This window comes from Sinohyriopsis cumingii, chromosome 10, assembly GCF_028554795.1.
Source record: "Sinohyriopsis cumingii isolate HCF-2022 chromosome 10, ASM2855479v2, whole genome shotgun sequence".
Lineage (NCBI taxonomy): Eukaryota > Metazoa > Mollusca > Bivalvia > Unionida > Unionidae > Sinohyriopsis > Sinohyriopsis cumingii.
This window is the reverse complement of record NC_142970.1, coordinates 38,106,020-38,131,167: the sequence shown is the minus strand read 5'-3', so window position 1 is coordinate 38,131,167 and position 25,148 is coordinate 38,106,020. Positions and strand designations below refer to the sequence as shown.

The window sequence follows — 25,148 nt, the reverse complement described above, 5'->3', positions numbered from 1 at the left end:
CCAACAATGAAATGCCTCTATGCCTGGATGCTTTGTCCAACAATGAAATGCCTCTATGCCAGGATGCTTTGTCCAACACTAAAATGCCCCTATGCCAGGATGCTTTGTTCAACAATGAAATGCCCATATGCCAGGATGCTTTGTCCAACAATGAAATGCCCCTATGCTAGATGCTTTGTCCAACAATGAAATGCCCCTATGCCAGGATGCTTTGTCCAACAATGAAATGCCCCTATGCCAGATGCTTTGTCCAACAATGAAATGCCTCTATGCCAGATGCTTTGTCCAACAATGAAATGCCCCTATGCCAGGATGCTTTGTCCAACAATGAAATGCCTCTATGCCAGATGCTTTGTCCAACACTAAAATGCCCCTATGCCAGGATGCTTTGTCCAACAATGAAATGCCCCTATGCCAGGATGCTTTGTCCAACAATGAAATGCCTCTATGCCAGGATGCTTTGTCGAACAATGAAATGCCCCTATGCCAGGATGCTTTGTCCAACACTAAAATGCCCCTATGCCAGGATGCTTTGTTCAACAATGAAATGCCCATATGCCAGGATGCTTTGTCCAACAATGAAATGCCTCTATGCCAGATGCTTTGTCCAACAATGAAATGCCCCTATGCCAGGATGCTTTGTCCAACAATAAAATGCCCCTATGCCAGATGCTTTGTCCAACAATGAAATGCCTCTATGCCAGATGCTTTGTCCAACAATGAAATGCCCCTATGCCAGGATGCTCTATAGCAAAGCTGATAAAACTCTAGCATTTTCAACTTTTATCAGGCATATTAGATAATCCTATGTACCAGGACAATTATGTCAAATTTGGTCAAGTTCTATTCAATGGTTACTTAGACCAAGTTAATGAAGGTTTTCTATTAACAGTACAGTGGTCCTCCTCATGAACAACCCCTTAACAAGTGGCCACCCACTTTTTACAGCTAGAATTCCTTGGTGCTGAAGAGTTTGTTTTCAAAAGTACCCCTCAAAAAAGGCTACTACTCCAACACAACTACCATACAACATATTAGTGCAACATACAGGGATCGTCCTGGGCTTTGCCAATGTCGCAAATTGCGATTTTTTTTCCTTATTGGCGACAAAAATATCCCATCTGGCGATTTTTTTGGTGACATACTTTTTGGTTATTTAATTTATACATACAATCATGGATTTGGACTGAATAAATTTAAAGCCAGAACGAAAGGAAGCCATAAACTTGACTAAGCAATGCATTGGAATCAATCTGTTACACAAACGATCCTTTGTTCTTATTGACAACCCTATCTTTACAGTGCATTGTTACATCATAATCTGCTTATGCTGACATCTGGGCTGAGTACTGTATGCTGCGATACAGTCAATCATGCTACCGCACTATACCTACAACTGACCCACTTCTGAAGACGCGAATAGAACAGATACAATTAATTGTATGGCTAATCCTTCTGTTTTTTTTTATACATATACCAATACAATAGTTTTGCTGAACCTTCATAGAAAACTGATAACCTTTGAAGTACCGACTACTGCGTATAAATACAAAGCAGATGGAAAAAATCTCAATCACAATTACATCTATCGCCAGTGCAGCATTTTACTCATTGATCTTTTCCTTTTGCCATCAGTCCCGTGTTACGGCTGCAGAGACTTAAACTCCGCAACAAGAAATAGCAAAAAAAACCAAAAAAAAACAGTTTTGCATAATTAATAATAATTATTTATTTCTCAAAATACAGGAGTGAAAGAATCCCTAAATTGGGTGTGAATTTACGCTTATATATACGGTCCAATATTGCCAGGTGTTGACTCGTGTAAGTTTCATTCGTGGGAATGGAGATCCTATTTTTCTTGTCGAGAAAATTTATACAGCATTCAGTGATCATTCTTGGGATTTAGGAAGCAATTCGCTACAATTTTTGTGACGCTAGCCATAAGGGGGGGGGGGGCTGCTGAGAGACTACTGGTGTCACCTGTCAGGAATGAGGACTGTGAACGTGGATTCAGTGAGATGAACCTCATAAAAACTGACATCAGAAATAAGCTCTGCATCTCATCTCTCGAGAATTTAATGAGAATCAGCATGTACAGATGTGAAAAATTAGACTTTGAAACTGCATTCAACAAGTGGGCAGCCCTAAAATAGCAACGGATCTTCATGTAACACTTTGTAACATTTTGTTAATGCTTGTTGTAATTAAAGTATTAACCAATCCATCTTTTGTAATTTTCATTGCCTGTTACATTAATAGACTAAATTAACACTTGGAAAAATGTACACTACTTTTTTTGGCGACACTTTTTTGAAAATTGGCGACAAAATATTGAGGTTGGCGATTATTTTGGCGACAGCTTTTTAAAAGCCAGGACCATCCCTGAACATATACAATTTACCCCTCACAAGTGGCCATATTTTATTATTAATGTGTCCTGAACCAATATTTAATTCATACGCTAAGGTATGAAATACAATTATTTTTCTTGATGTCTTTTTCCGGAGGTCAGATTTTCATTACCAAAGTACATGTACCTCTAAGGTTAGTATTATTAATGCCGACATTGAGAGGAAATGGGGTCAGCATTCTCTTGATAGAGTTTTTGGCTTCACAAAGTGTTTTTGGGTTTCTTTGCGGGGTTTTTATTACGACCAGACGTATCTGAATAAATGCTACTTTTCAATGAAGATATTAACAATAGTCTGACTATACATCCATTTCTTTGTATCCCCCTACCGATTTTAATAACGAAAATGTTTAATGTGATAAAAAGTGCACAGAACTAAGTCAACTGAATCACTGATTTATAATTTCTAACCCGATTGTGACCAGAATGGTACTAATACTGGCTTCCCCTGCACCTTACATGTTTAATGGACTTTCCATATTAACATGGCGCCATTTTGCAGACATTATGTGCTAGTTTTTTTCCATCAAACAACATAATGATGTAGTTCATCCTATTCGGTTAACTGCCAGATAATTCCGTAAGTCACATAATGTTGAGAGTTTGAAATTATATCCATATGCATATATGAACACAGAATTAAACTGCTTGTTAAATCCAGGTGTGAAAGGCAAATCTGTTGTTGTCATTCTTTTCCTTTGCTTGTCTGTAAATATCGGAAGCAGATGACTTATGTATGTACATCTGTAGTCGTTCACACACCCCTTTGCTGAAAATGGACATGTCCAAGAACTGGAAATGGATCTCGAGCATTTCCGACTATTATACTGAAAACTTCCGTTAAGCATGAAATGTGCAGACGATGGCAGTGTCAGGCCCACTCTACTCACAATCAAGTTAAAAATTATAAGTCAATGAATGAATTGACTAAGTTCCTTGCACTTTTTATCACATTAAAGGTTTCCATTATTGAAATCAGTAGAAAGTACAAACGGGTTGGTATAGTCAGACTATACTTTAAGTTAATTTAAAGATTTCTTACTATATTCATTCATCTCATCAATATAGCTTCCCCCGTCTGGAAAGGCTACCCATGTTATACAGCCAATATCCCAGTGCCGAACGGGTGGCCATATCAAACGGAACAATTGTAGCAGCCATATTTGGTAGCAGATTGGCATTATTTATGTAAATGTGAAAGGTTCATACCCTGACGCTTTCTGTCAAATTTGGTCCAAATCTATTTAGTAGTTTTGAAGAAGCTATTTTAACTACTTTGATTAATTTCACTGACAGTGACCTGATGGCTGATTTTACTGACAGTGACTTGACAGTGACCATGACTTCATTGACAGTGATGGCTGATCGGAATCAATAAGTTTGACAGGTCTTCTGGTAATGATATTTTCAGTTAAGTTTGGTCACATTATAATAAGAGACAATAAAGTTGCGCAAAAGCTTTTATGGCAAGGCACTAGTGATGGGAATTGGTCAGAAATTCATGATCGATAATTGGTCCCACTTAACCAACTGATAATCGATTATAATCGGTTACCAAGAGCAAATTTTAATTTGTATTTGTTATACAGTTATATCTATGATCAATAGTTCAAGATGTTAGTAAATGTACAGGAGTAATCTCTTTTAATGACATGTATACTTTAACCTGATAATATTACATTTTTGTCTATTGTGTTGTGTGTTATTTTTGTTTTACATATTTGTTAAATGAACGCAACATTTTATGGCTGACACGTCATATGTAACTGAAATATTGCTACAATCCCCCCAAATCCTTTCATTCATATGTGATGTGTCTATAATTTTAAGTGTAGAAGGACATGGTTTTCTTGTCTGTCATTGTTTACAAATACTAAAAATAATGTTGCATTTAAAACTGAAACAAATCATCAAAATGTGTTTAAATTTATTAACTCAACTATTTAACAACTTGATCATGTAATAATGGCTATATGTTCTTAATTATGAAATTCTGCACCTATGAAATATCATATGGTTTTATATTTGTAGTTATGAAGGGAATTAATAAATTTCAGGTCAACTTTAGTGGCTGGGAGTTTTACTAACCTTTGTGCTTTGCATACAACTAAAAAGTAGTTTCCCTTTACACATAATCGATTATGGAGTTTCACAATCGATTATCTTATTGGTTCGCTCAACCAAATGATGATCGATTATAATCGATAATCGGAACAACACTACAAGGCACTAACTGCAAACAACACTAACTTTCAACGGGATCAGAGGAACTCATTTTTTAAATTGGATTTATACAGGAGATTGTTGCCCACTTAAATAAAACAAATATTCATTAGCATTTGTGGCAATTTTAAACAAATTGTGCTACAAGACTGGATCAGCCAATTCCTCAAAACCCATGACATACCTGCCAAACCTAACAAGACCATCTAAAAAAAGGCAGCTGGGTATTTTTTCTCCATATCTTTGACCAGTCTTCAGTAATTTGTAAAAAGGTATCATGTGCTGCTATTGTAAAGCGTGAAAACATGTAATTTAAAATATTCTGGATACAAAACTGATGCAGCAACATTATGTTTAACTGAAAAGTTTGTAAAGTACATGTAGACCATATTTACCTCAAGTACAGTTGCACAAACTTCAGTTCCAAACTCTATGCAGCTCAATGGCTTGTTGCCCTATCTCAACTTGACAGAATTCTTACATTTTTTTCTTCTTCACATGACAACAGCAATCATATCTCCCACCATACTCAATTCAACATGTGATGTCCAGTAAATGAAATTGTGTCCCATCCTGCTTTCTGAATATTCCTTTATATTCTTCCATACTGATTATTAAAACCTTAAGGGGCTTATTTTGCCTTTCAACATATATCGCCTGTTGGACACCATTTTCTAAAATTTCTATAGTCAACAGATTGATCATGTAGATGCTCTGCATGAAAAAATGTGTGCAGTTTAAAGCATCTGAGGTACTATTGTAATGTTAGTCTGGTTCCCTGATTAACTCCGCTAAAATCTAACATGGAACCTCGATTCAAATCAATCAAGGACAAACCAATTATACTGATTTTACTGCAATAATCTTATTTCCATAGTATTTGCTTTTATTCTGTAAGTCTGTATTTCATTTTAGTAACACGTATGGCAAAATCGTAAGCAATCATATGATGACAGGTCTGCCATAGTACACACACACACACACACACTCACAAATGTACACCTGCTTTACAGCCAATACATTCCCTGACTTATAGACTTACACACAGATATGCATTAAAAAAGAAATACCTGCACCACAAGCTTGGCAGAGGTCAGGATCACATTCTCTGACAGCCAGAAAACATGGACACTGCTTGGTGTTACACTGTGCTTTACAGCGGCAGCCTGGAAAACGATTCTGACCTATCGGAAAGAAAAAAACACTTTTACTTGTATAATTCAGGCAAATATCATAACCCTAAAATGCATGAAAAACTTTTCAGTGATGGGCAAACCAACCACTAGCATATATAAGGGCAGGAAAAATCCATCTGACTACAGTGTGCATTGAGGTAATGTTCAGTTTATACTGCTTTAAGTTCTACAAAATACATATATCAGCGATTTAATTGTGCATTAATATCTATTACATATGTCTGTAACATAAAACCTGCAAAGGACAAGGTCTGATAATGGCTGATTTTGGCCACCAAATTAGCAATTAAGCATTTGTAAGAGGATTTGTTATGGTTATGCCATATGTATTATATATAAACTGCAACATATGTACATATGAGATAATCAGTGTGTAATTAATTTTATTCCTAAACAGGATCTGCTCAATCAAAACCTCAAATTTTGCTTTGTATTAAGTCCTCAAAAACTGACAGCGCATTCAAGAACACGTTATTTTTTACACAAGATATTTTTTAATCATCTAATGCACAGGACATCACTAACAAGCAGAAAGATGAAGGTATAATGCGTAACTTTTACCATCTGCCATTTTCATTGCCATATGATTTTAGGGTGGTGTCACTTTACACTAACACAAAATGCCATTATGTTTTTTTAAAACATAATTGAGGTTAAAATGTTGGTTACCATTTGTTTAAGGAATTTTTTTTAAAAAAATCCGTTTCTGGTTGCATTTTGAGGCATTCTTCAAAACATAAAGAATACCTGGACGAGAGCAGCTAAATATCGAAGAGGCCAATACAGAATTTTTTTTAACATCAATATAAAAAGATAACGATAATAAGAAATAAAATCTCCATGAAAACTGCTAGCCAATAAATTTATGAACTGACAAAATATTTACATTTACTGTGTTTCAGCCATCTTTTCTCAGCCATCCCATAATTTCAACCAATCACAGAATGCACTTTTGGCAAAATATTATTGACTTTGATGGTTATGACTGATGAAGTTAATCAGCTAAAGTCTCTCTCTCTCCCTCCCTCAGTCTCTCTGTCTGTCTGTCTCTCTTAAAAATGACCTTATCCATTCACTCCTGTGTCACTTTCATTATGTTCACCACCTTTATTTGTTTTATATAGAAACCAAAACCTATGCCTAAAGGAAATTAAAAGGATATATGATCACATTTAAACTTTGACACTTCACCGTTAAAATAAGAATAATGAAAGCAAAGTTAGAAAGGTTGACAATTTTGGTATTTAATATCAATCCAGACATCATGAGAAGTCTCCTGGTGAAAACCCAATATAGATAATACTCTCCGTCAAGGAGAGTTTTAGGATTGCTAGATTGATGCACCCACTGGAGTCTGACTGGCATTCTTTTAATTCTACACCAACCAGACATCACAAGATATCTTGTAGTTGTTGTTGTAGGGTTTAACGCCATTTTTCAGCACAAGATAGGCTATACATGGCGGCCAGTATAACTGGTGGAAGAAGAACCCTGGAAAATCCAGGGAAGAACCACCGACCCACAAGAAACTACCATCAGTCTTTCTCATGTACCCACATTAGCCGAACACAAGACTTGAACCCATGCAGAGGTGGGATGGCAGTGATCCAGAATGGTGAGCGCTTTAGACCACTCGGCTTTCCACTTGATGATGTCCCAGGGCTTGAAGAACTGTTGATGTTTTTAAATGAACTCCTTGACTAATTCATTAATATTCATGACAACAGCATTACGAGGACCAGAGCAAGGTTTTATACTCAAATTTAGTATCAAACACAGAGTACACATTTATAAGAGACACAGATGGCGATCTAAACAATGGTGGGTGTATGGCTTACATTCAGGAATGAAAGAAATAATTCACAACGTGGTAGATGTTTTCAGTGACAGATAAAAATGACATGATCAAATATGCCAGTCTCGTAGATCAAACATCATCTCGCATCTCAACATTTAACATCCAATGATCTTCACACCTTAATCGGACAATGTTTGTGCATGCAAAACTCCATTCACAATACCGTTAAGGTATCACAACATAGTGAACTGCCTCAAGTTTTTCAGATTTTGTTTCATGTTTTTACGTTATCGATATTAGCATTATTATTTGAAAAGGAATGTAGTTCTTAATTGTGCCAAGTATTTTGGTTTGCTGAGTTAGGTATTACAATATGAATGGCCATTCTGGAATGGTTGTGATATCAAGATTTTCAAGAAAGCTGCTGTGGAATTGGAATTCCAAGCAATACTTTTTTCATCATATAAGTTTTTAAACTGATGCATCATGAGTTTCCATGTGATGACTGGTGAGGTAAATCACCAGGCGATAAGGGTAGCCCAGGTTTTAATATCACCTGGTGTGAATATCAGGTTACAAGGAACAACTTTTGCAAATAAACCATCCTTGTTTGGCAGAAAAATGTAGTGAAGTAAAAGAAATCACATTTGTCAGTGACATCTTGTGAAAGGCTGCTATGGTGGCGCTCTACAGTTTCATATTTTGCATAGGGTAAGAAATTTAAGGAAAAAGAATTTCCCAGGATTTCTTCACTGGGTATACTGGCTATATAATAAAGACTTTGTATATCTTAGGCATTGTTAAAAGAACTTTTAATTTCCTTTATTTTGATATATGACTGATGGGTGTAATTTAGGTTCTAGAATATACAGCTTGGGCTCACTTAAGATGTGCTCATATAAAAAAACTGCCAGCGCATGGTCATTTTCACTTCCTGGACTTCAGTGTTAAATTGTAGAAAAGAGAGCCCATAACTTTTTTTACTTTTCAGATATTTTGTAATTGGTTCATTGCATTTTCAGTAGCTGCTATTGTCTACTTCAGCAAAATTTGTTTTCCCTATTTTAATAACTGCTAAAGTTAGTGTACTTTTGATTAATTCTGGTTAATTTGTCAAGCACATGTGAGCATCCATTTTGTTATACCGTGTGCTTAGATCATGTACAATTTCCACAAGTACAGTATCCAAAGAAATGTCAGCCACATTACATAAAAGTAGCATAGAGGTATGCCAACATTATCTCTATTGTGCATGTTACAAATGCAAATAACTTTACCTTACATACGTCACTCTCTGAAAAGTACAAAATAACTGGTGAGCACCCCTTATGCAGTGTCTGATTAGTTCTTGTGGATTCTAACAGTTAATCTCCAATTCCTCCATCATATTTTTTTTTTGGCATGGTTTCTCAAGTTCAAGGGCTTTTAATGACACGGGTGAAAAATCAACGACTTTCAATGAACCGTAATGACTCAGGAGCTAAATCACTTGGGGTTGACCCAGGTGTCAATATTACACTGAGACATCAAAATCAGTTACAAAGTAATTACCTGTTGGTTAAATCACTAGTGAATAAGGGTTGACTCAGGTGTCAATAATAACTGAATGTTAAAATTTGTTTCTTATGCATGTGCATGTTCACACAGACTGAAAAATGAATAAATTTACAATAAAAAATGGAAACCAAAATTAACACTTACAAAAAACAATGAATGCAAACTAAATGCAGTGTGTGTGTGTGTATGATCTGAATTTTTACGTAGCTTTAACAATTTTTCAGTCATATCACTATGATGTCTGCAGTGTGACAGTTTATAGTAATGTCTAGCACTGACGCATCATGCTGCAGACATGTAGCATGATGTCCCACCAAGTCACATTATCCTGACACCAGGCTGACCAGTCCTAACACTATCCTCTTAATGCTGAAAACCTAGCTAGGCAGCTGTTAGTACCATTCTTTAAAGTCTCTGGTACGACTCGGCCAAGGATTGAACCCATGACCTACCACATCCGATGAAGTGTATTTGAAAATCAATTAGTCTTAAGCTGCCACTCAATATCCAGCTGAAAATCCTTCTGTATGATAATCCAGTATCAGCCACCTTACAAGCCATATCACTGTATGATTTCCAGTATCAGCCACCTTACAAGCCATATCACTGTATGATAATCCAGTATCAGCTACATTACAAGCCATATCAATGTATGATAATCCAGTATCGGCCACCTTACAAGCCATATCACTGTATGATAATCCAGTATCAGCTACATTACAAGCCACATCACTGTATGATAATCCAATATCAGCCACCTTACAAGCCACATCACTGTATGATAATCCAGTATCAGCCACCTTACAAGCCACATCACTATGATAATCCAGTATCAGCCACCTTACAATCCATATCACTGTATGATAATCCACCAAGAAAGGTGTCAGTAAGTGAAATTCTCAACAAGACAAATTAGTGACACCATGACGTTTTCTACAACAGAAAGCCTGGACAAGTGATTTACAGCAATGATTTCCATTGACATCATAGTTTTGTTGACTTTATAATTTTATTTCAGAAGTATTACTGCAATCAAATTGATCTTACTTATGATTTAATAATGGAAGGGGGCCCCGAGTGGCCGAGTGGTCTAAAGTGCTCTCCGTTATGGATCACTGCCATCTCACCTCTGTCTGCGTGGGTTCGATTCTCTAGTTCAGCTAATGTGGTTATATGAGAAAGCTTGCCAGTAGCTTGTCATGGGTTGGTGGTTCTTTCCAGGGTTTTCCCAGGTTTTTCCTCCACCAATAATACTGGCCGCCATGCATAGCCTATCGTCTACTGAAAAATGGTGTTAAACCCTACAACAACAATTTAATAATGGACATCATGCTAATGACATATCGTAATGATCACATGACTTTCAGCTGCACAGTAAATACTGATTTTACAAAAGCAGTCATCCCTAGCATTCAACACAGTGAATATCACAAACAAGACTATTGTAAAACTCACCACCAACTGGTTTTTACTAAAACAAAGAGACAAGATTTTAATAAAATGTGTATTTTGCTCCCTCGTTTGGAACTGCATATTTCTTTTATAAATACAATAAATACTCAAAATCAAAACTGTTTTATTTGCTTTGAATGAATCCCCTATACAACTGCTTGTCAAAGGCCCTTCTATACAACTGCTTATCAAGGGATCTACAATGCAAAACAAAACAAAAAACTTACAATCACTGCTACACTGACAGAATTTTTCACAGAAGTTCTGGGCCAAGATGCAGGGGCAGGACTCGTCACAACGCTGTCCAGGATGATCACATGGCTGGTAGTTGTAAACGGTCTTTGACAAACTGTCCTTCTTCAGGTTGATTTTCTTACAATGTAGAGACCAAAACCTGCACAAGACCAATATCTTAAGTATAAAAATATGAGACATAACTGGACAGATGCATGACTCAGTTTATGTACAGATGAATGATATTACAAGCTCCATGTTCTATCCCCTATGTACATATGTACAGGTGCATGATGGGGCATCTCTATCCCCTATGTACTGTTGAATGATGGGACATCTCTGTGCTCTACCCCCTATGTACATATCTACAGATAAATGATTGGACATCTCTAAAATTGTATTGCATTTGTGCTTGCCCCCCTCCCAATGCACGCTGCAGTAAAATAGATAAATAACACATTAAATTGATAATAAAAAGAAAGAAACTAACCTTGTGTTATTATCATTAATTCCTTTTTTCAACATGAGCATTAAAGAATAAAATATTTCCACGAAATCCGTAAGCGTAGGATTCCATACTGTAGCATGTATCAATTATGTCCGATACCACACACCACGTTGTTCACAAGAACATTAAGAAACAATTGTGTGTGGTTGTGCTCCAAGGTTTGAACATGTTATCCGACTGAAAACTGGAGTCAACAAAATTGCAAACAAGAGGGAAATAGTCAACCGATATCTTGAAGACGCCATTCACGCCATGACACAGTGCTGGGTGCAAACTAATCAAGACTGAATTACATCCAGGTCTAATGTATGACAGTATATCACAAATTTTTTAAATGATCATTTGAAATCACATTCACTTAAGTGTAATTGACAATCTTTTCACCAGCTTGGGTTACAAAATTATCCTTACTATTTACCCGCAGACGTCAATGATCCTTTGAATTAATTGTAACCACAGATGCCAAACACATAGAAGCCATGAAGGTGAATAAACACGACTGGCAGCAAGCAGTTAACTCCTTCTTTGAACCTACCGACAGGACATCAAAGACAAAAGGTGATTTTTATTAAAAAGCAAGCCGATCTCAGAAGCCGACTTTGGTTACTTTTTTTTGGTAAAGGATATCAATAAAAATTATTTTACTGAAAAGCAAACCGACATCGGAGCTGACTGGATTCTGTGAAGTGAGTCGATTATTTTTTTTGAATATACAAAGACAGCCGAGATACAGAAGCAAACTTGGGTTCCTTTTCAACTGTATTCACGGGAATTTTGAAAATAAATTGAAACAATGGAACAAATTTTGAAGTTATACAATATAGTGCTTTGTGCACAGATGTCGATGACCTAGCATCATCCAGAATATTTGGAGAAAATAAAATCATGTGATGAATTCGTGAAGGCCAGAAGAGAAGCAAATTATTTCGCAAATGAGAGGGAAATAATCAACAGATACATTGAAGACAAATGCCATTCATGCATGGCATGGTGTTAGGTTCAAAATAGCCAAGAATAATTTATATCCAGGTCTACTGTATGACAGTAACTCGCAAATAAAAATCATTATTTGAAAACACATTCACTTGAGTGCAAGTGACAATCTTTTCGCCGGCTTGGGTTACAATAGTATCATTACTATTTATCCGCAGACATCAGTGCACCTTTGTAATAATTATTACTACAAATGCCAAACACAGAGAAGCCCTGGTGGTAAATAAACACAACTGGCAGCCAACAGTAAACTTCTTCTTTGAACTTACCAACAGGACATCAAAGACAAAGGTTATTTTTATTACAAAGCAAGCTGATGTCGGAAGCCAACTTTGGACTCAGAAGCCGAATTTTTTTAAAGGATATCAATACAAAGGTTATTTTATTGCAAAGCAAGCTGACCTCAGAAGCCGACTTGGATTCTTTTAAGTGTGTCGATTTTTTTAATATTTTAGCTTCGAATATATAAAGACAGCCAAGATATGGAAGCTAACTTTGATTTCTTTTCACCAATATTCATGAAATTTTTCAAAATAAAGTGAAACAATAGAACAGTTTTTAAAGTTTATAACATAGTGCTTCATGCGCGAAAATCAATGACCCAGCATCATCCAGAAGATTTGGAAAAAATAAAATCACCTGATGAATTCGTGAAGGCCAGAAGAGAAACAGATCATTTCACCGACAATATGATCATTAACATGGATGAAACTCTAGTGTACTTTGATCGCATTCCTGGATGGACTGACGATAAGATTGGTGTCAAAAGTGTGAGAATTAGCAAGACTAGTGCAGATTTGAAAAAACTTTGGTCATTGCAGTTTCCGCTTCAGGTGGTGTGTTGCCTGTAACATTTTTTTACAGTATGAGAAAGCTAAAAATATATTCATGTACCAAAAGAATAGATGGTACATGTGCAGGAGAAGGGTTGTGTTGATGATATGCTGCTGTGGATTAAGGAGTATTATCTCAAGTTTTATAGTTTTTAAATAAAATTTCAGTTGGAGTGCAATTTCCTACATGCAATTTTCGAATGATTTAAAAGGTGTCCCACAACTTATGACTCAAAAAAAATAATGTGTCCCAGAACATACACTGCAAAAAAAAATTACTTTTAAAATTAATTTATGGTGTCCCAACAAATATGGTGTCCCAACATATACGGTAAATACGGTAAACTGATCCCAATCTGTATTCTCAAATAAATCAACTAATCCCAATATGAATTCTCATATAAATCAATAACATATTTTGTTAAAATGGTGTCTATATGTTTTCAATCAGATGTCACCTTTTCATATGAAGCCAACTATTTTTATCTTGAACAGACATATTAAAGTAAAGCCAAAACTTCAGCATTGCCATGAAACTAGTGTGGACAGATGCCAGTTTGATTCCTGTATCTAGCTTACAGAGGAAGACTCAACAGAAACGAAGTTATCATGCCACACAAAATGACTGACAGAAATTCTACAGTTATCATGCCACACAAAATGACTGACAGAAATTCTACAGTTATCATGCCACACAAAATGACTGACAGAAATTCTACAGTTATCATGCCATACAAAATGACTGACAGAAATTCTACAGTTATTATGCCATACAAAATGACTGACAGAAATTCTACAGTTATTATGCCACATAAAATGGTTGATAGAAATTGAACAAGGATGAATATGTTTGGGTGATAAAGTTTTGATTTCCTTACAACAGCTCATTCTGAACCTTTGTTTCCCTGGAACTTTTGATTTCTACTGCTGACAAATTCAGGTACGTCAGCAGCAAGAGAAGCAATATTACAATCACCATCAATACCAACAACACAACAAATACACCATCAAGTACTGCTGATAACAAATGATGAATGAATTTCCATGCTTAAAAATGATGGTTGGTTAGTTGTTTTATCTTGTTGGTTTTTATTGGCATTTTAAGCATGTATACTACTGGTTCTTGGAAGCCAAGTGCCATTTGCAACGACACAATGAGTCAGCTAAACCTGACTGGCCTGGGTGGGTATCGAGTCTGCAAGTCCTGGATTATGAGGCAAATGCTGTAACAAATAAGTAATGGAAAATCTTTAGAAAAGTTAGAGCTGATATATTTTAACCAATAACCTTGATCTGGGACACTGTGTTTGCCAACTTACTTTTGTTTTTTCTTCTTTTGTATCTTTCTAGGAGGAGTCTGCACACGATCGTCATTTGTGTCAGGCAAATGAGCCTCTTCTTTAACTGCAAACTCATAAATCTGAAAAACAAAATAATTTGTTTATCAGCATCCAATTAAGCCATTTCAAGCCAACAGATGTAGATGTGTTGTTGTTGTTGTAGGGTTTAATGCCACTTTTCAGCACACGATGGGTACATAAATGTTTGGATTCCTAACATAGCTTTAACAATCTTTGAGCTATATAGCTACTATGTCTGCAGTGTGGCAGTTTATAATGATGTCTAGCACTGGGGCGTCATGTCATACCCAGTCACATTAACCTGAGTCCTGGCTGACCAGTCCTAACACTAACCTCGTAATGTTGCATGCCTAGCAAGGCAGCTGTTAGTATCATTTTTAAGAATCATTGGTATGACTTGGCCAGGGTTCAAACCTGTTACCTCCTGTATCTGAGGCAGACACTCTAACCAATAGGCCACCAAAACAGTAATGAAAAGGTCATAAAATACAAATATAACACCACAGTAGTGAAAACTGACCCAAATGAATAACTTAAAAGGATGTTCTGGAATATTTATATTTCTCTTCATATTTCATTCAAGGTCTCATCAAGGCAAAATATAACCTGGACGTAAGTCAGCAATTCTTAGTAAAACTGTGTTGCAGAAAGTTAGGAAAATGAGCCATAAGGGGACATAACTCTTCCAAAAGATATGGAACACTTGAAATTTGGTTTGTGTCTCGTATAAAAAAAAAACCCTACATGTCAAATTTGGTCAAATATCAACGTTTATGTTGCAGAAAAACTAAATGGGCAACCAAGGACCATAACTTTTGCAAGGTTAAAGTGCAATGCTTGCAATTAAACTCACTGATCACCTCATTAGTATAAACATTTAGTAGAAATCAAAGTTTAGTAAAGTTAAGCTACTGGGCAAATTCATAAATAAAAAAGAGTATCTTGATATACGAAGAATAAAATCATGTGATATTTAAAGCTGAATCAACGATTATTTTTTATTAACATGAATCAGCTTGTTCAATCATTCAATATGTAACAGCCCAGTACGATTACCAGCATTCAATATGTGATAGCCCATTATGATTACCAGCATTCAATATGTAATAGCCCAGTATGATTACCAGCATTCAATATGTAATAGCCCAGTATGATTACCAGCATTCAATATGTAATAGCCCATTATGATTACCAGCATTCAATATGTAATAGCCCATTATGATTACCAGCATTCAATATCTAATAGTCCATTATGATTACCAGCATTCAATATGTAATAGCCCATTATGATTACCAGCATTCAATATGTAATAGCCCATTATGATTACCAGCATTCAATATGTAATAGCCCATTATGATTACCAATTACCAGCATTCAATATGTGATAGCCCATTATGATTACCTGCATTCAATACGTAATAGCCCATTATGATTACCAGCATTCAATATGTAATAGCCCATTATAATTACCAGCATTCAAGATGTAATAGCCCTGTGTGATTACCAGCATTCAATATGTAATTGCCCAGTATGATTACCAGCATTCAATATGTAATAGCCCAGTATGATTACCAGCATTCAATATGTAATAGCCCAGTATGATTACCAGCATTCAATATGTAATAGCCCATTACGATTACCAGCATTCAATATGTAATAGCCCAGTATGATTACCAGCATTCAATATGTAATAGCCCAGTATGATTACCAGCATTCAACATGTAATAGCCCAGCATGATTACCAGCATTCAACATGTAATAGTCCAGTATGATTATCACAAGATTCTGTTGGTAAAACTACATCATCAGAATGAATGCTTGGTTTTAAAAACAAAACATGTGCATGAAATGTTAAACATGAAATTAAAATCATTTCACCTGTCAGATTTTCCTAAATTTATTTTCTGAAGTGTGGCAAATTCAAGTTATGAAATCTTGTAAAGCCATTTGTCTGAACATCATAGCAACAGAAAATTTAAGAATCAATTCACTAGCTTACAACCTAGATTTAAAAAGCTGCTGAATAATTATGACTTAAATAAACAATTAAAACATCAGCTAGGCAGATGAAAAATGGTCCCAGAATTTAGCAGTTTTTTTCACCACAAAGACTAACCCTCACACGGATGACATGTGTGAGAAAGTTGAATGCTGATTTAACTGAAGGTAGTGTCATGCAAACATCACCTACAAAGTAATGAGCAATGAATGCATGTGATGTGATGTGATTTGGATTTTTAATGAAGCTTTAACAATTTTTCAGTCATATCGCTACGATGTCTGCAGTGTGGCAGTTTATAGTGATGTCTAGCACTCAGGCATCATGCCGCAGACATGTAGCATGATATCCCACACAGTCACCTTATCCTGACACCACGCCTACCAGTGCTAACACGAATCTCTTAATGCTGAGTGCCAAGTGAGACAGCTATTAGTACCATTTTTATAAGTCTTTGCTATGACTTGGCCGGGGATTGAACCCACAATCTACCGCATCTGAGGCAGACACTCTAACCACTAAGCCACTGGACTGGTCGAGCAATGAATGAAAAGTAAAACTAATAATGGAATAGGCAGTTAAGGGGCCACATCACCAATAGAGGAATCAGCAATAAATGAGGCAACACTAATAAAGGAATGGGCAAATAAGGGGACAGAGCACATAAGAAAAAATCGACAATAAACAGCCATACAACCAATGAAGAAATGGGCAATTAATGGGTCACAACACCTATAGTGAAATGGGCATTAAGGGACCCATAACACTATAAAAGAATAGGCAATAAAGGGCCATAACACCTGTATAAGAATGAGAAATAAGAGACCATAACACCTATAAATGATCCATAACACCTATAAATGATGTCATTAAAAGGGAATTTAAACTCATTCAAAGCCTCTTCAGATTTTCAACATGGCTGCAGTGTAGGCCACACTTGATGTTCTAGTGGCACCATCTGATTTTTAAGATGGCTGCTGTTTTGGCCCTAAAAAATTTCCAGTAGGCACCAATTTTGTTCAAGACCAGCCATGGTTTTCCAATGAACATCCTATGCTGATATAGGATGGAGTAAACAATACCAGGATTTTCCAGATGGCTACCATGGTAGTAGCAATGGATGTCCATTTTCATTTAAGACCAACATGAAAGCAACAAAAAAAAAAAGTCTTTTATTATAAAATCTCTTGTTGATATGCCCATCTATACAGGAGGAGTAACAAGAATACAATTTTCATGCGAAAAGCTGTGTCAGTCATATTTGATATCCCATTTTATTATGGACCAACTAGACCTAGTGAAGAAAACAAGACGATTCAGGAATATTGACAGCAGCATTTTCAAGATGGCTGCCATGGTGATCATACTGGACAACCATTTTCACTTATGACCAACCAGACATCAAAGAAAACCTTCAGCAAAAACCTGATGCCGATCAGACCACCCATTCAGTAGATGAAGCTAGTGACTATAGTGGGCATTCTGGATGCCCTAGCAACATCACTTTCCTTATTTCCCTAGCAACATCACTTTCCTTATTTCCCTAGGAACATCACTGTCCTTATTTCCTGAATTGCATGTAAACTTTCATTGCAATGCTTCAAGTAGTTTAGGTGGAGTAGAGATAATAAACTTGTGGTAATGAATGAAGGACACCAGGCCTTGGACACGTATAATCAAATGGATGGCACCCCAGCATTGGCAACAAAATAAAAATTGAATTTGGAAAGGTACACACTTGTTTGCAGTTCTTGGTGCGAATCAATTTAGAAATGGCACAGTAGTTGGTACGATGCATGTCCCGAAGGACTCGAAATAAAGACTCCTCAGCCCCATTCCAAATTGGCAATGTTGGCTTCTTGCATGCTGGGAAGTCCAAATCTGAAATCGACAAAAATATCTATTTAAAAAAACATTCCACAAACGTGTTCATGCATCATGGATGCCCTATTAAACATAACCTGAAAAGAGGAATACATATAACAAAAGTGGGATGGGGGATCCACGGAGATGGGTAACAAAATATGACACTGCCTATGTTGTTTTAAAACATGCTAATACACAACATCACTTACACTGTAATCCATGGAAAACCCAAAATTTTGTTTTAAAAAAGTATTTAATCAAAATGGGGAAAAACTACATTGCTTAAACTTGCATTTGGTCCAAATCAGTGTTTAGGAACTATAGTAGCTTAGTAGTTGGTGTCTGACTAATAAATGAAGTATCACTAGTTTGAAGCCTGCCCAGATCAGAGCTGTTTTTTTACCTCAGTACTCTTGGAGATGTACTTAGCTCCCATCATATACATCGTAACATCGATAACTTGTAAACAACATGGTCCAAGAACAGAGATTGCAACATAAATTAGGTACCATTTATTGAGGGACCTCAAAAGACTAATTCTGGGACAGACATTGACAGAGGGAAGAGAAAAGGGATGAATACTAATTCCGTAATGGTACTGGGAATAATTTTCAATAAATAGCACTTCTAATGAAGGTGTTTGAAATTATCTTCATTTTCAAGATAATAAATCGTTGAAAGATCTTCCAATATGTAACAGTGAAAACATTGTGTATTAAATCACTACGTTTTCCATGTCAGGTGAATACTTTATTACATTTTCCATGTCAATGTGAATACTTTATTACATTTTCCATGTCAATGTGAATACTTTATTACATTTTCCATGTCAATATGGATACTTTATTACATTTTCCATGATAAGGTAGATACTTTATTACATTTTCCTCAGAACAAAATTAAGATTTCTTATTTTTAAAAATGGACATTTATTTTTAATTAAAAAATAATGGAACTCTATTAATGTTTTATTAGTAAAATATTGATTGCTTTGAAGTAGTAGCAAACTTCCTGCTTATCAGTCAGCAGTCTTATTAGTACCTATTAGTATCTATTTTGGGAAATAGTCCTATCAGTACCTATTTGGGAATTCTAAGTTTACAATATAATTGGAAACTTGCCTCTTCATGTGGAGTCTTATATATAAAATGAAGTTTCTCTTTCACTTAGTAAACATTTCACCTGATTCTCCTAATAATAAAACAAGCAATATACCAAGGTTTTATTGGATAATTTTCATTGCAATTTTATCCTGCAAACAGACAACCCATTTTGTCATCCATGCCTGATCTTGTCATATGTGGGTCTGCAGGTTATATGGGCATATCCGTGTGTGTGTATTTTATATCTCTATGTACATATATAGTGCAAATTCATTATTCAACATTTGTAGCATTTGCAGTTATAGCAAAGTACAAATTTAAAGGCACAACAATGATTCTTTTGTGAAAACAACAGGACTCTTCTACAATCGATGAAACAAATGAGATTTTTCTCCTATCCATGAAATACCAGGACTATTTGTCTATCCATGAAACAATGGGACTCTTCTCCAACCCATGATACAAATGGGACTTTTCACCTATCCATTAAACAACATGACTCTTCTCCTACCCATGAACAAAAAGAATTCTTCTCCAAATCAATAAACGGTACTTTTCTCCAATCAATGAACCAAAAGAACTATTCTCCATATCATGAAACAGAACTTTTCTCAATTTATGAAAAAACAGGACTTTTCTCCAATCAATGATGTAATAGGACTCTTCTCATATCCATTAAACAATGGAACTCTTCTACAACCCATGAACGGGGACTTTGCCCTAGCCATTAAACAATACGATTCTCCTCCTATCCCTGAAACAAAAGGACTCTTCTCCAAATCAAGAAACAACATGATTTTTCTCCAATTCATGAAACAACAGGACATTTCTCCAATTCGCGAAACAAGACTTTGCTCCAATTCATGAAACAACAGAAGTCTTTTCCAATTCATGAAACAATGAGACTCGTCTCCTATCCATGAAACAACAGGACTCTCCTCCAATCCATGAAACAATATAACTCTTCTCCAATCCATGAAACAATAAATCTCTTCTCATATCCATGAAACAATATAACTTTCCTCCAATCCATGAAACAATGGTACTCATCTCCTATCCATGAAACAACAGGACTCTCCTCCAATCCATGAAACAATATAACTCTTCTCCAAACCATGAAACATGACTCTTCTCATAATGATGAAACACCAGGGCCCTCCTCCAATTCATGAAACAACAGGACATTTCTCAAATTTGTGAAACAAGACTTTTCTCCAATTCATGAAACAACAGAAGTCTTCTCCAATTCATGAAACAATGGGACTTGTCGCCTATCCATGAAACAACAGGACTCTCCTCCAAATCATGAAACAATGGGACTCGTCTCCTATCCATGAAACAACAGGACTCTCCTCCAATTCATGAAACAATGGGACTCATCTCCTATACATGAAACAATGGATCTCTTCTCATAATGATGAAACATGACTCTTCTCATAATGATGAAACACCAGGGCCCTCCTCCAATTCATGAAACAGGACTCTTCTGCTAACCATGTAACAAAGGGACACTTCTCCAGGTCACGAAACAACAGGACTCCTTTCCTATCCATGAATTTAAGCCGTAGTGAATAGGTAAATCCACGAAAGTTGAAAGGTCACAATATATATCTACTGGGGCCCCAAGTGGCCAAGTGGTCTAACACGCTCTCCGTTACGGATCACTGCCTTCTCACCTCTGCGTGGGTTCGAGTCTCAGATTCAGTCAATGTGGGTATATGAGAAAGCTTGCCAGTAGCTTCTCGTGGGTCGTTGGTTCTTTCCGTGGTTTTCCCGGGTTCTTCCTCCATCATTAATACTGGCCACAATCTATTGCCTATCGTGTGCTGAAACATGACGTTAAACCCTACAAGAACATGTATCTACTAATGTAAGTGTAGATGTGTGATTGTTGTTCATCATGGGGGAAGATACAATTGTAAAGACCTAGAGTTTGATCATAGCATAAATTCCTGTGACCAATTATGATTATTTCATATCCAGAATTCAAGATATATATATTCATGAAATTCACAGAAAACTGGATATATTTGTTGATAAGCTTCAACAAAAATTATTTTATCATTATTTTTAGCCTCAAAATTGCAACACTAAATGAGAGATACCAGATGGAAAGACCCAGCTTGTTTCATCATATGTTTTCCCTTCTTTCTTTCAAACAACTGTTTTAAAGTGGCAAGTCCTAAAGGACAAACAATATCCCTCATTGCCTGATGTGGTTTAAATGGTAAGTGCAAGTTCTCCATAAGAAGCAACCCGTTCTACAGTGACAAGTCCTGACAGGCTATAATAGTTCTATAGTTACAAGTCCTGACAGGCTATAATAGTTCTACAGTGACAAGTCCTGACAGGCTATAATAGTTATACAGTGACAAGTCCTGACAGGCTATAATAGTTCTACAATGACAAGTCCTGACAGACTATAATAGTTCTACAGTGACAAGTCCTGACAGACTATAATATCTATATTTCCCAGATGTGCCTTAAAAAGTATGATCCCTATCACAAAAAGCTATAAATTCAGTACTACATGAATAAAGTGTTGGTTTGATTCTATATTCTGCACTTATATTTAAAAAAATAATAAAACAGCTCTTACATCAAAGCAAAATTCATACACTTTAATTATAACAGTTGCTGATTTCAGCATCACACTGAAGTACTGATTTCAGCATCACATTGAAGTACTGATTTCAGCATCACACTGAAGTACTGATTTCACTGAAGTACTGATTTCAGCATCACACTGAAGTACTGATTTCAGCATCACACTGAAGTACTGATTTCACTTAAGTACTGATTTCAGCATCACACTGAAGTACTGATTTCAGCATCACACTGAAGTACTGATTTCAGCATCACATCGAAGTACTGATTTCAGCATCACACTGAAGTACTGATTTCAACATCACACTGAAGTACTGATTTCAGCATCACACTAAGTACTGATTTCAGCATCACACTGAAGTACTGATTTCAAGCAGCACAAAACAATTATCACTCTTTGATTCTGTCAGCAGGGTTGGTTGGGTTCACTATTTGAAGTCTGTTGACATGGATTATACTGCTGTTTGGTGTTTAAAGTTTGTTGAAATGACCAATAGTGCATTATCACCTGATGCTCAAGGAAGGCTTATTTGGGAGGTAGCATGTATTTCCTAATGGTAATTTGATCCAGTTCATGTATCTGACAGAGAAACTATACTATTTTCTATCTATTCAAGCAATATACATCAAAAATAAATAATCAGAGAACTGTATGTTAGGTAATAAAATGGGGGGAAAAAATGTTTCTGAGGTCTGACTTTCCAAGTTTTTCACTGCTGATTCAACCCCCCCCCCTCGTAATTATTTTTAAAAACAATTTTTTGAAACAGCCACTTTAGCCCAGCACTTGAAGCATTTAGTACATTATATATACTAATCATTATAATATATATATATAATTTTCACAAAACATCTCTAGCTACCTACCCTACTTTTAACACTTGTGCAAAAGGAAAATCCCATATTCTGAGAGGGATAGGCTTCTATATTAGGTCACTTTTACAATTATAAATCTTCTTGTTTAAACATACCTGGTAGCTCACAAGTCCACTTATAAAGTGAAAGCAGGTGTTGGTTTCATTTTGTTTCTTACAGCAAATGTAAGCTTCTGATTGCTTAACTTTAAAAGACTGTGATTAAACCTGGTAAACCAAAGCTCAATATCTCATTTTTTAATAGGAAGCAACCTCATTTTTTTAACAGGAAGAAACCTCAGAGCACAAGTTTTAAATCATTATCGTGAGAGTCACAATGTTAAATAAGAACATTTTTTCTGTTGCATAAAAGCAACATCACTATAATGAGGTAATAATTATTAAGATTAATATATTTTTAAGATCACTGAATATTACAATATTACAAAAAACATCTTTCTGTTTTTAATTATTGTGGTTCTGAAAACCAACTTGATATAAGACTTGACGAGTGAGATCAACCAAGACCTGGAGAGTATCCAATAAATGCAACTGATCCAGCATGTCACATTCATGATGTAGTGTATAAATATTAGGATTTACAACAATGACATACTGCAGATGTGAAGTTGATTCACTCATTGAATTCCATAAAAAATAAATCTTTCAGAGAAAAACTTGATAGCGTCCTAGTAAAATCCGTGATAAAAGGTAAACTAGTGCTAGGGACTGGTAATTAATCAACTTATTATTTAAATAATGGATACAATTTATTATAGCCCAAGAGGGGTAGAGCAGCAATTAGCAAATTTGCTGATGCAGCAAATGTTACACGTTCTGTTGCTGCAAATTGGTTAGCACGACAGGCAATATGGCAAATGTATCTACCACCACCTAAATGAATTCAGTATGCACATTTTGATTTCAGCACTCCCAATGAAGTTCATCAAGCAGATATTTTAATTTTACCACCTGATACCATTAAAATTGGTAGACGTCAATCGTGCACATACAAATAAGCGTTGACTGTTGTTGACGTTGCAAGTAGGTATAAAGAAGCAGAACCACTATTAACTAAAACAACAACTAAAGTTGCATCTGCTTTTTGAACGAATTTATCAATGAGGATCTGGACCACAATGGCCACGGTTGCTACAGGTTGATCCTGGCAAGGAATTTCTTGGTGCAGTATCATCTCTGATGAAAAAATATGACATCAAAATTTGACAAGGGCACATCACAATTCATTGCGATCAGGCAATCGCTAAACGATTGAATCGCAAACTTGCTTAGCGGTTATTTGTAAATGTTACTTTGTCATTTTAATCTAGTAATACTAGCAACGCAAAAGGTCCAGATTGTTGAAGACGGTGCAAAATAGAGGTAAATGCTGTAAATTTTGTATCTCCAATTACTGAGAACCTGTGTATTCCAGTAACCTCAGTGCGATGTTTGATGGATTTATCGAATGGCGACCATAATGCTGATCCAGATGTTACTGTATATACTACAGCATCAGTACAAATTTTTTTATTTCAGATAGTTTAATACCGATAATTGTTGGCTTTCCAAAGAAATCATCAACAATTCCATTTATTTTTTGCAAAAGTTTATAAACGCACTTATATGATTAGAACAGTCAGATCTAAACTAGATCAGTCCATCAATGATTGCAATTAACAAGTTCATCATTAGGAGGTTGCAATTGTTTACATTTTTTCATTGAGGCGTCATCCCTTGATTCGGGTTTTCTAAGACCAGTAATCGTATTATTAGCCATATTGAGAGAACTGGTCATTGTATCACCTGCAGTTAATAACAATCACTGATCTCAGTTCTGATTGTGTTGTTGTTACTGTCTACGTATCTTTTTGTTACCACATCATCATCCGGTGGTTCTCTCACATTAATAACTGTACATTTATTCATGTTGAGATCACCATGCATAATATCTCCAATTCTTCTGATGCCTACAGTAATCTCTCCCATGATAGATTCTTCTGATGTTTTAATTTTACCGTTTTTAGCAAACACAACTAAGTTATCTTCTGTTGCATCTGGAACTTTCAAAATAGTGGGATATCGCTCATCTTTAATCGTCTTTGTTTATCATGAAAAACAACGACCTCATTTTGGTCCAGGGTTGCATATTT

The 25,148-nt window shown here is 35.9% G+C and overlaps 1 protein-coding gene across 2 annotated transcripts in view; it reads right to left on the bottom strand.

The window, feature by feature from the left end:
- Window positions 1-25,148, bottom strand: part of LOC149789891 (histone-lysine N-methyltransferase EZH2-like) — a 104,376-nt gene that overhangs the window by 34,312 nt on the left and 44,916 nt on the right. For both annotated transcript variants that reach the window (XM_089971963.1, XM_089971964.1), the window contains 4 exons: window positions 18,304-18,446; window positions 14,524-14,624; window positions 10,864-11,030; window positions 5,704-5,817 (listed from right to left, as the gene is read on the bottom strand). In XM_089971963.1, coding sequence (XP_089828089.1) covers window positions 5,704-5,817; window positions 10,864-11,030; window positions 14,524-14,624; window positions 18,304-18,446 — 525 coding nt within the window. The remainder of the gene's footprint in view (window positions 1-5,703; window positions 5,818-10,863; window positions 11,031-14,523; window positions 14,625-18,303; window positions 18,447-25,148) is intronic.